Source organism: Hyperolius riggenbachi, chromosome 11 (genome assembly GCF_040937935.1).
Source record: "Hyperolius riggenbachi isolate aHypRig1 chromosome 11, aHypRig1.pri, whole genome shotgun sequence".
Classification (NCBI taxonomy): Eukaryota; Metazoa; Chordata; class Amphibia; order Anura; family Hyperoliidae; genus Hyperolius; species Hyperolius riggenbachi.
The window spans coordinates 29488026-29504643 of record NC_090656.1 but is presented as its reverse complement, the minus strand read 5'-3'; the positions used below and the strand labels follow the sequence as shown (position 1 = coordinate 29504643).

The window sequence follows — 16618 nt, the reverse complement described above, 5'->3', positions numbered from 1 at the left end:
GGTACCCGGCTGATCAGATGCTCCTTTCTCACTTGTCCCTTTACAAATGTTTTGAACAGGAAAAAAGGACCACTATTGTGAAAATTGTAAAATTTAAAATGCATGTAAATAAAATGTATATTTCTCCAAGAGTAAAATGCACTGTAAATTACCTTTTACCAATGTCGCTGTCATTCAGACTCCGTTCACACCTAAAACCGCAAAACGCTGGCGATTACCGCTAGCGTTTTGCGGGAGTGATATTTCCGCGATTAACGCGGGAAAAATCACTGGACACTGTAGCGCTTTGGGAGTGATCGCGATTAGTGGTTCTATACATGCTAATCGTGGTCGCTCCGTAATGGCTGGCAAACCGCTGCATGTAACACGTTTGCAGTTAACGCTAACCTCAAACGCGACAGTGGGAACACTGCCATAGTGTTACATGTGCTAGCGATTTTTAAAAACCGCTAGCGGTTTGCCTTGAGCGGTAATCGCCAGATTCCTGCTCAAGTGAGAACTGCCCTTACAGTAGGTTGTAAAGATCTGACAGATTTTTCTTACCTACTGTAAGTAACAGTGGCATGGTAGAAAGGTAATATATAGTACATTTTACCCTGGGAGAAAGCTAGATGTTTGTGTTTGAAATTGTACAGTTTTTTGCAGTAGTTGTCCTGTAAGATGACGTCATTTTTCTAACGCACAACCTGTTTGTTTCTCTTATAAGTAAGCTCCAATCAGGGTTGTAGCAATAGCCATAGCAACTGCTATGGGGCATGTAGAGGAGGGGGCCCCGGGGGTACTTGACGTGTTCACTTTGTTTCTCCACCCTCGACTTTGTCTCAGTGCTCATGGACTTTACGCCGTGTACATTACATGGAAATGGAAATTGCTCAGTCAACTCATATCCATAGGGTAGAGGAAGAGGGCATTGCTCAAGAGTGCTTAGATCTGATGGCCCCATACACATTTTGCTATGGAGCCCATAGTCTCTAGCTACACCACAAAGCCCCAACCATAAGGAGGGAGAATACCCCAAACTGGAAACAAAATAATGACTGTAGTTCTGGCTAGTGTGGTGAGCAGTCAGAGCCTCTCAGAGCATTACCCGATAAGACAGTGTTATTAATGTTTGCACCAAAATATGTGCTAGGGCTTATTTTCAGGGTATGTCTTATATTTCTATGAACACACCAGTTCCTGTGCTGTGTGTCCTCCTGTCTTCCCCACTGTGCTGCCTCTTCCTCTGCTGGATCCACCTCTTGTGTGCCCCTATGTCCCCCTTGTACCTTTAGTGATCTCCTCTATAGGGGATAGAGGAGGACACTCCTGTGACAGGGGGTCCTCCGCTGTCCCCCGTGTTCTCAGATGTCCCCCTGCATCCTCTTCTTTCCCCCAGCTCCATGCCGCTGTGTCCCCGAGCTTCAGCCTATGGGGAAGAAGTACAGCAACTTGTGTTTCTGGGCTCCAGTAATAGCACAAGTCACCATACTTTTTCCCCTTAGTGCAGCCAGGGCTTACTTTTGGGGGTGGGCTTATATTTTGATCATGCTTGAAATTCTTGCTAGGGCTTACTTTTGGGGGATGTGTTCATTTCAGGGAAAGAGGGTTCTGTGTTCCAATCTATGACAAGCTCCAGCACTTCCTGTGCAAACAGGAAGTGGGGATTTTTTTCAAGAGTGACAGAGACATCAACGATGGATATATATTAATTTAGTTAGACTCCTTCTGCGTAGTTTTTCTGCTGTTTCCCATTTATCGTCCCAGGATTACCGCGTTGCACATTAATGCCACAAATACCCAGCTGCACCTTCTGTATGTGGAAATGTAGCTCTATGGGCAGGCAGGGAGCATTCGTGGCATCAGAGGTATAGTGTTGGGTGGGGAATGGAGGACACACTACTGCACCACAATCCGCATCACTGGTGGGATCTATCTGTTATGCAGAACATTTGGAGGTGTCTCGTGTTGCCGTGTTATATCAGGCATGTGGCGGTTACCCCAATCCCCGTCCTCCCGTTACAGGTGGAGGCTTGTGAAGGCCGCGTGCGAGAGCTGAGCTCACAGCTGAAACACTGGCAGAGGTTACACCAGGAGCGGACAGGTGATCTCCGGCAGAGGGAGGAGGACCTCAAGCAGCTTCAGGAACAGCTGGCCGTCCTGATGGAGAAGCTAAAGACTGAAGGAAAGGAGGTAACCTGCGAGGGCCACTCCTGTAAGATTACACTGTGGTGGGGAGACGAGACCCAGCAGTGTGCAGTTTATGTATGTACAGTGTATGTATGTACAGTGTGTGTGTATGTACAGTGTGTGCAGTCAGTTTATGTATGTACAGTGTGTATGTATGTACAGTGTGTGCAGTCTACATATGTACAGTGTGTGCAGTCTATGTATGTACATTGTGTGTATGTACAGTGTGTGTGTATGTAGTGTGTGCAGTTTATGTATGTACAGTGTGTATGTATGTACAGTATGTGCAGTCTACATATGTACAGTGTGTGCAGTCTATGTATGTACATTGTGTGTATGTACAGTGTGTGTGTATGTAGTGTGTGCAGTTTATGTATGTACAGTGTGTGCAGTTTATGTATGTACAGTGTGTGTGTGTATGTATGTGCAGTTTATGTATGTACAGTGTGTGTATGTATGTGCAGTTTATGTATGTACAGTGTGTGTATGTATGTGCAGTTTATGTATGTACAGTGATTGTATGTATGTACATTGTGTGCAGTTTATGTATGTACAGTGTGTGTATGTATGTGCAGTTTATGTATGTACAGTGTGTGTATGTATGTGCAGTTTATGTATGTACAGTGTGTGTATGTATGTGCAGTTTATGTATGTACAGTGTGTGTATGTATGTGCAGTTTATGTATGTACAGTGTGTGTATGTATGTGCAGTTTATGTATGTACAGTGTGTGTATGTATGTGCAGTTTATGTATGTACAGTGATTGTATGTATGTACATTGTGTGCAGTTTATGTATGTACAGTGTGTGTATGTATGTGCAGTTTATGTATGTACAGTGTGTGTATGTATGTGCAGTGTGTGTAGTCTACGTATGTACAGTGTGTGTATGTATGTGCAGTGTGTGTAGTCTACGTATGTACAGTGTGTGTATGTATGTGCAGTTTGTGTATGTACAGTGTGTGTATGTATAGTGTGTGCAGTCTGTGTATGTATTGTGTGTATGTATGTACAGTGTGTGCAGTCAGTTCATGTATGTACAATGTGTATGTATGTGCAGCCTACATATTTACAGTGTGTGCAGTCTATGTATGTACATTGTGTGTATGTATGTACAGTGTGTGCAGTCTGTATGTACAGTGTGTGTATGTATGTGCAGTCTATGTATGTACAGTGTGTGTGTATGTAGTGTGTGCAGTTTATGTATGTACAGTGTATGTACAGTGTGTGCAGTTTATGTATGTACAGTGTGTGTATGTATGTGCAGTCTATGTATGTACATTGTGTGTATGTACAGTATGTGCAGTCTGTATGTACAGTGTGTGTATGTATGTGCAGTTTATGTATGTACAGTGTGTGTGTGTATGTATGTACAGTGTGTGTGTATGTAGTGTGTGCAGTTTATGTATGTACAGTGTGTGTATGTATGTGCAGTTTATGTATGTACAGTGTGTGCAGTTTATGTATGTACAGTGTGTGTATGTATGTATAGAGTGTGCAGTCTACGTATGTACAGTGCGTGTGTGCAGTTTATGTATGTATGTGCAGTTTATGTATGTACAGTGATTGCATGTATGTACAGCGTGTGCAGTTTATGTATGTACAGTGTGTATGTATGTGCAGTGTGTGTAGTCTACGTATGTACAGTGTGTGTATTTACAGTGTGTGTATGTATGTGCAGTTTATGTATGTACAGTGTGTGTATGTATGTGCAGTCTATGTATGTACAGTGTGTGTGTATGTAGTGTGTGCAGTTTATGTATGTACAGTGTGTGTGTGTATGTACATTGTGTGTATGTACAGTGTGTGTATGTATGTGCAGTTTATGTATGTACAGTGTGTGCAGTTTATGTATGTACAGTGTGTGTATGTATGTACATTGTGTGTATGTACAGTGTGTGTATGTATGTGCAGTCTATGTATGTACAGTGTGTGTATGTATGTGCAGTTTATGTATGTACAGTGTGTGTATGTATGTACAGTGTGTGTGTATGTAGTGTGTGCAGTTTATGTATGTACAGTGTGTGTATGTATGTGCAGTTTATGTATGTACAGTGTATGTATGTACAGTGTGTACAGTTTATGTATGTACAGTGTGTGTATGTATGTATAGAGTGTGCAGTCTACGTATGTACAGTGCGTGTGTGCAGTTTATGTATGTATGTGCAGTTTATGTATGTACAGTGATTGCATGTATGTACAGCGTGTGCAGTTTATGTATGTACAGTGTGTATGTATGTGCAGTTTGTGTAGTCTACGTATGTACAGTGTGTGTATTTACAGTGTGTGTATGTATGTGCAGTTTATGTACAGTGTGTGTATGTATGTAAGTGTATGTATGTGCAGTTTATGTATGTACAGTGTGTGCAGTTTATGTATGTACAGTGTGTGTATGTATGTATAGTGTGTGCAGTCTATGTATGTACAGTGTGTGCAGTCAGTTTATGTATGTACAGTGTGTGTATGAATGTATAGTGTGTGCAGTCTATGTATGTACAGTGTGTGCAGTCAGTTTATGTATGTACAGTGTGTATGTATGTGCAGTCTACATATGTACAGTGTGTGCAGTCTATGTATGTACATTGTGTATATGTATGTACAGTGTGTGCAGTCTGTATGTACAGTGTGTGTATGTATGTGCAGTCTATCTATGTACAATGTGTGTGTATGTAGTGTGTGCAGTTTATGTATGTACAGTGTGTGTATGTATGTGCAGTTTATGTATGTACAGTGTTTGTATGTGCAGTTTGTGTGTATAGTGAGTGTATGTACATTGTGTACAGTTTATGTATGTGCAGTGTGTATGTATTGTGTGTAGTCTACGTATGTACAGTGTGTGTATGTATGTACGTGTGTGCAGTCTATGTATGTATAGTGTGTGTGTATGTATGTATGTGCAGTTTATGTATGCACAGTGTGTGTATGTATGTGCAGTCTACGCATGTACAGTGTATGTATGTGCGTGTGTGCAGTTTATGTATGTACAGTGTATGTATGTGCAGTCTACATATGTACAGTGTGTGTATGTGTGTGCAGTGTCTGTATGTATGTAGAGTGTGTGCAGTTTTGTGTGTACAGTGTGTGTCTGTATGTATGTATGTGCATGTGTGCAGTCTATGTATGTACAGTGTGCAATTTATGTATGTACAGTGTAAGTATGTATGTGCAGTCTATGTATGTACAGTGTGTGTATGTATTTACAGTGTGTGCAGTCTGCGTATGTACAGTGTGTGTATGTATTTACAGTGTGTGCAGTCTATGTATGTACAGTGTGTATGTATCTGCATGTGTGCAGTATATGTATGCCCAGTGTGTGTGTGTATATGTGCAGTATATGTATGTGCAGTGTGTGTGTATGTAAAGTGTGTGCAGTTTATGCATGTATGTACAGTCCGTGTATGTATGTGCGTGTGCAGTCTGTGTATGTACACTTTTTATATGTATGTACAGTGAAAATGATAGTAAAGTTTGATGACGCCATCCTCAATCTTCACTGTCTTATCGATTTACTAGAGGATTGGTGACCCACGGATGATTTGTGCACCGGCGGACCAGGTGTGTGAAGCCTAGGGGGTGGGGGGGGGGGGGGGGTGAGTACTCTGGCACCTGACTGTTTGTACATGCATACACACACTGTGCATACATAGCAGTGTGTGTAGTCTATGTATGTACAGTGTGTATGTATGTATGTGCGTGTGTGCAGTATATGTATGTACAGTGTATGTTTGTATGTGCAGTATACACGCAATGTATATACCAAGACTGCACACACTGGGACCCCGGGCTGGCGACTGGGAGCAGAGCTGCGACAAGGGACATGTCGGCTGCAAGGGGCTGGAGGAAGTCCCGGGTAAGTAGATCTGGGGGTAGCATAGATTGCCTGACACTTCAAAGTGTTTTTATCTGCATGGGGAAAACACATTTCAAGTGTACACTAGCCAATTGAATAACATTGGTCCTCAATTTACCTGTGCAGAAAGCAGTGGGGGGAGGGGGGGGGGGCAGTGATGTGTAGGTCCGCTCCTGATGGACTCAATTCCTTTATTCTACAGAGGGATGATCTTCAGAACACGATGAACCAGCTGAAGCTGAAGTACAATGCAGCCAACAGTGAGGTAGGTTGTCACGTCACTCATCAAGCTGCAGAGTGCAGACGCAAGAAATATGGCACAGCAGGTGTGCTACAACTGTCAGCCGCCTCACCCACCCTGTAAAATCCTATCCCTGTACCCAGGCATGTCAGTTCCTCTAACTGGGCAGCAGGTGGGGCTAATGAGCCTTGAGCCCACCACAGCCGGCAGTGGCATGTTAGGTGTGGGAGCTCTGATATCTGTGCACCCCTCCCAGGACATCTCCAGTGTAATTATCCTTTCTGTGGTACTAATAACACTGTTCAGTATTTCCATATGGCTGAGCATTTAATGCATGAAAATGAGATTGAATTAATAACTATGAAACGCACAGTGCAGCTCACAGCCCACCTTATACATAATGTTCATGAGCATGAAATGTAGGTATAGGTAGAGTAGGGGCCCTTTTCACAAGCGGAAACCTCATCACTGCTGAAAGGGTCTAGTACAGCATGCTTTTGTATGCAATTACATTTGAAAGCTAATGTCCTCTTTTTACAGCTGAATACAATTTGCAGCTTAGTTTTGTTTTATTAGCACTCTGAGTGTCCTCAGTGCAGAGGTTATTGATCATTTATACATAAGGATTGTTCAGCATTTTTTTCTAGAAACTCTGTTCATAGTGACATATAAAGTAAAACGGACTCTTCCCTCGCCAAATGACTGAACGTATATGAAGAGCGCTCACAACATACTGCAGATATGCTGCTCATTTACAACCAGATACCTGTAGTAATTTGTCCTTCATAACATACAAATTCCGGAACAATCAGCTTCTGCTTACCGTAATGACCATTGTCCAACTCGCAAGCATTCTACTAGTTCCAGGGTAGCAAGGGGGTTGCTGAGCTGGATTCCCACACCAGGTATGACACCTGGTCTGCCGGTGCACAATCCCTCTGTGAGTCACCACTTAACCACTTGAGGACCACAGTCTTTCTACCCCTTAAGGACCGGCCACTATTTTTCCATTCAGACCACTGCAGCTTTCACGGTTTATTGCTCGCTCATACAACCTACCACCTAAATGGATTTTGGCTCCTTTTCTTGTCACTAATAAAGCTTTCTTTTGGTGCTATTTGATTGCTCCTGCGATTTTTACTTTTTATTATATTCATCAAAAAAGACGTGAATTTTGGCAAAAAAATGATTTTTTTAACTTTCTGTGCTGACAATTTTCAAATAAAGTAAAATTTCTGTATACATGCAGCGCGAAAAATGTGGACAAACATGTTTTTGATAAAAATAAAAACCATTCAGTGTATATTTATTGGTTTGGGTAAAAGTTATAGCGTTTACAAACTATGGTGCAAAAAGTGAATTTTGCCATTTTCAAGCATCTATGACTTTTCTGACCCCCTGTCATGTTTCATGAGGGGCTAGAATTCCAGGATAGTATAAATACCCCCCAAATGACCCCATTTTGGAAAGAAGACATCCCAAAGTATTCACTGAGAGGCATAGTGAGTTCATAGAAGATATTATTTTTTGTCACAAGTAAGCGGAAAATGACACTTTGTGACAAAAAAAAAGAATCCATTCTAACTTGCGACAAAAAAAAAATGAAATCTGCCACGGACTCACCATGCCCCTCTCTGAATACCTTGAAGTGTCTACTTTCCAAAATGGGGTCATTTGTGGGGTGTGTTTACTGTCCTCGCATTTTGGGGGGTGCTAATTTGTAAGCACCCCTGTAGCCTAAAGGTGCTCATTGGACTTTGGGCCCCTTAGCGCAGTTAGGCTGCAAAAAAGTGCCACACATGTGGTATTGCCGTACTCAAGAGAAGTAGTAGAATGTGTTTTGGGGTGTATTTTTACACATACCCATGCTGGGTGGGAGAAATATCTCTGTAAATGACAATTTTTTCATTTTTTTTACACACAATTGTCCATTTACAGAGTTATTTCTCCCACCCAGCATGGGTATGTGTAAAAATACACCCCAAAACACATTGTACTACTTCTCCCGAGTACGGCGATACCACATGTGTGGCACTTTTTTGCACCCTAACTGCGCTAAAGGGCCCAAAGTCCAATGAGTACCTTTAGGATTTCACAAGTCATTTTGCGGAATTTGATTTCCAGACTACTCCTCACGGTTTAGGGACCCTAAAATGCCAGGGCAGTATAGGAACCCCACAAATGACCCCATTTTAGAAAGAAGACACCCCAAGGTATTCCGTTAGGAGTATGGTGAGTTCATAGAAGATTTTATTTTTTGTCAAAAGTTAGCGGAAAATTGATTTTTATTGTTTTTTTCACAAAGTGTCATTTTCCACTAACTTGTGACAAAAAATAAAATCTTCTATAAACTCACCATACTACTAATGGAATATTTTGGGGTGTCTTCTTTCTAAAATGGGGTCATTTGTGGGGTTCCTATACTGCCCTGGCATTTTAGGGGCCCTAAACCGTGAGGAGTAGTCTGGAAATCAAATTCCGCAAAATGACCTGTGAAATCCTAAAGGTACTCATTGGACTTTGGGCCCTTTAGCGCAGTTAGGGTGCAAAAAAGTGCCACACATGTGGTATCGCCGTACTCGGGAGAAGTAGTACAATGTGTTTTGGGGTGTATTTTTACACATACCCATGCTGGGTGGGAGAAATAACTCTGTAAATGGACAATTGTGTGTAAAAAAATCAAAAGATTGTCATTTACAGAGGTATTTCTCCCACCCAGCATGGGTATGTGTAAAAATACACCCCAAAACACATTGTACTACTTCTCCCGAGTACGGCGATACCACATGTGTGGCACTTTTTTGCACCCTAACTGCGCTAAAGGGCCCAAAGTCCAATGAGTACCTTTAGGATTTCACAGGTCATTTTGCGGAATTTGATTTCCAGACTACTCCTCACGGTTTAGGGCCCCTAAAATGCCAGGGCAGTATAGGAACCCCACAAATGACCCCATTTTAGAAAGAAGACACCCCAAGGTATTCCGTTAGGAGTATGGTGAGTTCATAGAAGATTTTATTTTTTGTCAAAAGTTAGTGGAAAATGACACTTTGTGAAAAAAACAATAAAAATCAATTTTCCGCTAACTTTTGACAAAAAATAAAATCTTCTATGAACTCACCATACTCCTAACGGAATACCTTTGGGTGTCTTCTTTCTAGAATGGGGTCATTTGTGGGGTTACTATACTGCCCTGGCATTTTAGGGGCCCTAAACCGTGAGGAGTAGTCTTGAAACCAAATGTCGCAAAATGACCTGTGAAATCCTAAAGGTACTCATTGGACTTTGGGCCCCTCAGCGTACTTAGGGTGTAAAAAAGTGCCACACATGTGGTACCGCCGTACTCAGGAGAAGTAGTATAATGTGTTTTGGGGTGTATTTTTACACATACCCATGCTAAGTGGGAGAAATATCTCTGTAAATGACAATTGTTTGATTTGTTTTACACACAATTGACCATTTACATAGAAATTTCTCCCACCCAGCATGGGTATGTGTAAAAATACACCCCAAAACACATTATACTACTTTTCCTGAGTACGGCGGTACCACATGTGTGACACTTTTTTGCAGCCTAGGTGCGCTAAGGGGCCCAACGTCCTGTTCACGGGTCATTTTGAGGCATTTGTTTTCTAGACTACTCCTCGCGGTTTAGGGCCCCTAAAATGCCAGGGCAGTATAGGAACCCCACAAGTGACCCCATTTTAGAAAGAAGACACCCCAAGGTATTCCGTTAGGTGTATGGCGAGTTCATAGAAGATTTTATTTTTTGTCACAAGTTAGTGAAAAATGACACTTTGTGAAAAAAACCCAATAAAAATCAACTTCCGCTAACTTTTGACAAAAAAAAAAATCTTCTATGAACTCGTCATACACCTAACAGAATACCTTGGGGTGTCTTTTTTTCTAAAATGGTGTCACTTGTGGGGTTCCTATACCGCCCTGGCATTTTACGGGCCCAAAACCGTGAGTAGTCTGGAAACCAAATGTCTCAAAATGACTGTTCAGGGGTATAAGCATCTGCAAATTTTGATGACAGGTGGTCTATGAGGGGGCGAATTTTGTGGAACCGGTCATAAGCAGGGTGGCCTTTTAGATGACAGGTTGTATTGGGCCTGATCTGATGGATAGGAGTGCTAGGGGGGTGACAGGAGGTGATTGATGGGTGTCTCAGGGGGTGGTTAGAGGGGAAAATAGATGCAATCAATGCACTGGGGAGGTGATCGGAAGGGGGTCTGAGGAGGATCTGAGGGTTTGGCCGAGTGATCAGGAGCCCACACGGGGCAAATTAGGGCCTGATCTGATGGGTAAGTGTGCTAGGGGGTGACAGGAGGTGATTGATGGGTGTCTCAAGGTGTGATTAGAGGGGGGAATAGATGCAAGCAATGCACTGGCGAGGTGATCAGGGCTGGGGTCTGAGGGCATTCTGAGGGTGTGGGCGGGTGATTGAGTGCCCTAGGGGCAGATAGGGGTCTAATCTGATAGGTAGCAGTGACAGGGGGTGATTGATGGGTAATTAGTGGGTGTTTAGGGTAGAGAACAGATGTGAACACTGCACTTGGGAGGTGATCGGACGTCGGATCTGCGGGCGATCTATTGGTGTGGGTGGGTGATCAGATTGCCCGCAAGGGGCAGGTTAGGGGCTGATTGATGGGTGGCAGTGACAGCGGGTGATTGATGGGTGGCAGTGACAGGGGGTGATTGATGGGTGATTGACAGGTGATTGACAGGTGATCAGTGGGTTATTACAGGAAAGGACAGATGTAAATAATGCCCTGGCGAATTGATAAGGGGGGGTCTGAGGGCAATCTGAGCGTGTAGGCGGGTGATTGGGTGCCCGCAAGGGGCAGATTAGGGTCTGATCTGATGGGTAACAGTGACAGGTGGTGATAGGGGGTGATTGATGGGTAATTAGTGGGTGTTTAGAGGAAAGAATAGATGGAAACACTGCGCTTGGGTGGTGATCTGATGTCGGATCTGCGGGCGATCTATTGGTGTGGGTGGGTGATCAGTTTGCCCGCAAGGGCGGGTTAGGGGCTGATTGTTGGGTGGTAGTGACAGGGGGTGATTGATGGGTGATAGGTGATTGGCAGGTGATTGACAGGTGATCAGTGGGTTATTACAGGGAAGGACAGATGTAATTAATGCACTGGTGAATTGATAAGGGGGGGGGGGGGGGGGGGGTCTGAGGGCAATCTGAGCGTGTGGGCGGGTGATTGGGTGCCCGCAAGGGGCAGCTTAGGGTCTGATCTGATAGGTAACAGTGACAGGTGGTGATAGGGGGTGATTGATGGGTAATTAGTGGGTGTTTAGAGAAGATAACAGATGTAAACAATACATTTGGGAGGTAATCTGACGGCGGGTTTGCGGGCGATCTAATGGTGTGGGTGGGTGATCAGATTGCCCGCAAGGGGCAGGTTAGGGGCTGATTGATGGGTGGCAGTGACAGGGGGTGACAGGGGGTGATTGGCAGGTGATTGACAGGTGATCAGTGGGTTATTACAGGGAAGAACAGATGTAATTAATGCACTGGCGAATTGATAAGGGGGGGTCAGAGGGCAATCTGAGCGTGTTGGCGGGTGATTGGGTGCCCGCAAGGGGCAGATTAGGGTCTGATCTGATAGGTAAAAGTGACAGGTGGTGATAGGGGGTGATTGATGGGTGATTGATGGGTAATTAGTGGGTGTTTAGAGGAGAGAATAGATGTAAACAATGGATTTGGGAGGTGATCTGATGTCGGATCTGCGGGCGATCTATTGGTGTGGGTGGGTGATCAGATTGCCCGCAAGGGGCAGGTTAGGGGCTGATTGTTGGGTGGCAGTGACAGGGGGTGATTGATGGGTGATTGATGGGTGATTGACAGGTTATCAGGGAAGATAGATGCATACAGTACACAGGGGGGGGGGGGGGGGGTCTGGGGAGAATCTGAGGGGTGGGGGGGTGATCAGCAGGGGGCAGGGGGGGGGATAAAAAAAAAAATAGCGTTGACAGATAGTGACAGGGAGTGATTGATGGGTTATTAGGGGGGTGATTGGGTGCAAACAGGGGTCTGGGGGGTGGGCAGGGGGGGGTCTGAGGGGTGCTCTGGGCGATCAGTGGGCGGGGGGGGGCAGATCAGTGTGTTTGGGTGCAGACTAGGGTGGCTGCAGCCTGCCCTGGTGGTCCCTCGGACACTGGGATCACCAGGGCAGGAGGCAGCCTGTATAATACACTTTGTATACATTACAAAGTGTATTATACACTTTGTAGCGGCGATCGCGGGGTTAACATCCCGCCGGCGCTTCCGTATGGCCGGCGGGATGTTACGGCGGGTGGGCGGAGCCAGTTGCCGGGGGAAGCGCGCGTCATCAATGACGCGATCGCTCCCCCGGCATGCCTAAAGGACGCGCCGCCTGAAGGCGTATTGCGGTCCTTTAGGCGTCCACTTTGCCGCCGCCCATGGGCTGTGGGCGGTCGGCAAGTGGTTAAAGTGGATCCGAGATGAACTTTTACTCATTGCATAATTGTGTTCCTTTCCTTTTGTTTATAGTGCATTCCTCAAGCCAAATACTTTTTTGTTTTTATTTTAATACTCTAATTCCCTATAAACTAAACAAGCATCGCCCACAGCCTTTCAGAGAGCCTTGGCACTGTAGCAAGGGCTCATGGGAGCTCAGTCTGGGCAGGAGGAGGGGGAGGTATTACTAGCCAGAGATTTCAGAGGCAGAGGGGAGGAGGGAGGAGGAGGGGGGATTAGGCTGAGTGCTGAAGATGCAGAAAAGCTTGCCTGTGAGTAATGTTTACAAACAACATGGCTGCTGTCATTGTATCACAGGAAAAAAAATAAATCATATTCTATTGAAGCTGTCTGTAGCTAGATTTACTGTGTAAACTATCTAAACTTTAGGTAAGATATATAGACAAGTTACTTGTTATAGTTAGTTTTTCATCTCGGATCCGCTTTAACAACCAAATGTATACTGTATCAATGAAGGAGGCACTCAATTGGCATATAAACTTGCGTTTATCAAATCAGTTGCTACTTATTTGATAATTGCAAGTTTATATGACAATTGAGTGCCTCCTTCATTGATACAGTACTAGTTCCAGGGCTCTGACCTTCCATGTAGCACTGCTGAATAAGTTCAGCCTCGCTACCTGTGAATAGTACTAGTGTGACGTAACAGACAGAGTAGCTGCTGGCATAGGAGGATGGGGGAAGTAATGAAGAGATAGGTCTGTACTGAATAAGTTCAGCCTCGCTACCTGGGAATAGTACTAGTGTGACGTAACAGACAGAGTAGCTGCTGGCATAGGAGGATGGGGGAAGTAATGAAGAGATAGGTCTGTACATTGGTGACAGGTCCTCTTTCAGTAGTGATTTAGGTGATGCTAAGCACATTTTTTCTCTTGGTTTCAGCTGGAGACTTTGAGGAGCTCCCTGGAGGCGTCCCGGGCAGATTGCCGCCGGCTGCATCGGGAGAGTGAATTAGTCGTGTCCAATGTTAACGACTGGGTCAGCGAGCAGAAGTAAGTCTTATTGTGTCCAGAAGGCTGAGAATACACAATTACTGATAAAAGCATGGGGGTTGTTAGGGCAACAAAGACATTTATGATACTATTGTCAATACTTCTCTGTGACTGATCAGCTTATAACTGTCCAGAACTAAGAACTACCAGCATTCCACTGCCAGAACCAGTCTCTTGTAGAGACACAAAATGGCCACAAATGACTGACATTCTCCAGGCTGGAAGTCAAACAGGTCGGCCTACAAGCCTGCCTTGGAGTTTTTGTTGCAGAGGGGTGGGTGTGTGAAAAGGATAGCAAATGTGAAACTACTAAGCTTCCAGGAGTCCTCACTGCGCTCTGATATTGACCGCACAATCTCCACCCTAGCAGCATTCAGCAGTGTGCATAAAGGGGAGTGCAGGTAAGGATTTCATATTTGTCAGTTGGCCATCGCAGGAATATCCTCTGTATATGACAGTGGATATACACACACAACGTTTCGGGCGGATCCCTTCCTCACACTTCCTGTGTGTATCCTTGTGCTCCAATACAGCTTGTTGCTGTTCACAGCCTTCAGAGTGCCGTGTCTTTTGTTCTTCTTGTGGCCATAGTTTAAGCAGGATTGGTGTACCTGCTGGATGCAGGGCACTGGCTAGCCGGTAACCTGAGTTTGGAAAATTATTACTTTTGTACATGACAGAGGAAAAGGGCCAGCAGGGGCACATGATGTAGGTGATGGTGGGGACACCTTCTTTTTCTGATCCCTTGTCTAGTGACAGGTGTCTAAAAAAAATAGTACACCATGTATGTCAGCACTCACCTCCACCTGATGCAGCAGGTGACACACTTCTGTAATAATCCTCAGGCTATGATTTTCAGGCCAGAATCTGGACTTAATGTTCTAAGCTGCCCATACTCTCTCACACTCTTTCCTCTGTTGTTCCCTCTGCAACAGAGAAGCCAACAACGTCCTGGCGGAGAAGATCCGGGAGCAGAACAAGCAGATCCAGCAGCTGAGTACTGAGAGAGAGTGAGTATCTGCCGGTGGTATTTGTTATATGCTGTTATGTTCCTGGAGTAAGGGGCAGTGTGTGGTCGCGAAACATTCCATAGCCTTCATGGTAAGTGATAGAATAGCCTGTTGAGTGTGCCACTCGCACCCAGTTCCTTAGCATTCTGACTGCTGCATCTGCTTCCCTCATGGAGAACAGTGATGCTTGTCAGACCCCCTGCTGGCCAGTTAGCAGAATGCAGTTTCAATGCAGCTTTACAGGCTACATACAGCTTCGTTTTCTGACAAGACTTAATAGCTGAAGGTGGTGATCTTTTTTTCTCCATGGAGCTGCAGCTTGCTGCTTTAGGGTAAATATGTATATTTCGTTGACTTATTGATCAGGAAAAATGGCAATTCTTATTGACCATGTGGGAAGGAATAGAAGTAAATATACAGACATAAAGTATGCTATCAGCTGATACTAAACTGGTAGTGATGTGAGATAGTAACACTGTAGCATTGAGAAGCATTGTACTAGATCAGCATTTCCTCATGTGGTGCACCCTTTTATATGGAGACTAGACTATTACCCCAGTATATACTGGCAAATGTACATAAAATGTGTAGACCAATTCCCAGCCTGGGGCTGCAAAACTAGCACTTGTAGAGACACTACAGGTAGTTCCAGGACAGAACTAGGTGTGTTAGAGAAGCTAGATACACCACTAGGGCCCCAGGGACACGGCTAGTACTGGTAGAGAAGCTGTCTATGGTAGACTGGTGGCAGAACTAGTACTGGTAGAGAAGATGGATATGGTAGACTGATGATAGAAATAGTAACTGGAATAGAAGATAGTGTCTTGGCACCCTAAGGAAAAAGAAACCACAGGGACAATGGGAGCTCAGATAGCATAGTATAGTGATTGCCAATAGGATGTAAATAATTATCAAGAAAGGGCTACTTACAAAGGTGGGCTACAGGAGGGGCAACCAAGCAGGTGGAGATAATAAACCTGGCTCCACTTGGGATATCCAGACGGAACTGGATGCAGTCACTCTCCTTAGTAATAGAAACTGGTTGTCACAATGGTGTCCACCATGTGACACTAGAGAGATTCCCTCAAACCTCTGAGGGGTGGGGGTGTAAAGAGGCACCCAGGTTAGATAAAACTGAGGCCAGTACAAGTACCAGATTGCAGTTAGCCGGATAGCATTGAACTGCAGCCTGGCACATGTATTGACCTGAGGAAGCAGTCTCGGGCCAGTCTGTGCTAACTAAACCTTGTTGTCTGATGAGACTGTTGTCATTGAGGTAAGTATCCTCACCACTTAGGTTTTCATTGCTTTTAACTCAGTTTAATCAATCCTGGGAGCCTCTTTTACCCCTATTGTGTGGTAGTGAAGATGGCTGTGATAGCTTGGGGACATAGCTAGCACTGGTAGAAAAGTAGAGAAGCTGGATGCAGCAGCCCGGTGATACAACTAGCACTGGTAGAAAAGCTGTCTATACTGGTGACTAGTGCTGGTAGAGAAGATGGATGCAGTAGCCTGGGCATACAACTAGCACTGGTTAGAGATGCTGTATAGGTAGCTCAGGGACACAACCAGCACTGGCAGTAAAGCTGAATATCAGAAAGTTTCTGCACAGATCCTTCCAAAGGAGCAAAAGACAGTACCTCATCCACCATACTAACTGCAGTCTCCTCAGATCAGTGGGACTGTATCCATCAAGTACGGTAATCGGTACAGCTCTCTAGCTGTGGCAGACACCATCTATGTGTATATTTGGTCTTAGTGTATGGCCACGCACTGCTTGTGTGTTCTAGCAAGACTCCTCTGTAAGGTCTCTTTTCCTCAGACAGTTGAACTGTGTGCTCAGT

At 44.6% G+C, this 16618-nt stretch overlaps 1 protein-coding gene across 4 annotated transcripts in view; it reads left to right on the top strand.

Annotated features, from left to right (window-relative positions):
* Window positions 1-16618, top strand: part of PMFBP1 (polyamine modulated factor 1 binding protein 1) — a 294257-nt gene that overhangs the window by 273817 nt on the left and 3822 nt on the right. For all 4 annotated transcript variants that reach the window (XM_068259442.1, XM_068259444.1, XM_068259441.1 and 1 more), the window contains 4 exons: window positions 2005-2172; window positions 6220-6282; window positions 13655-13764; window positions 14700-14774. In XM_068259442.1, coding sequence (XP_068115543.1) covers window positions 2005-2172; window positions 6220-6282; window positions 13655-13764; window positions 14700-14774 — 416 coding nt within the window. The remainder of the gene's footprint in view (window positions 1-2004; window positions 2173-6219; window positions 6283-13654; window positions 13765-14699; window positions 14775-16618) is intronic.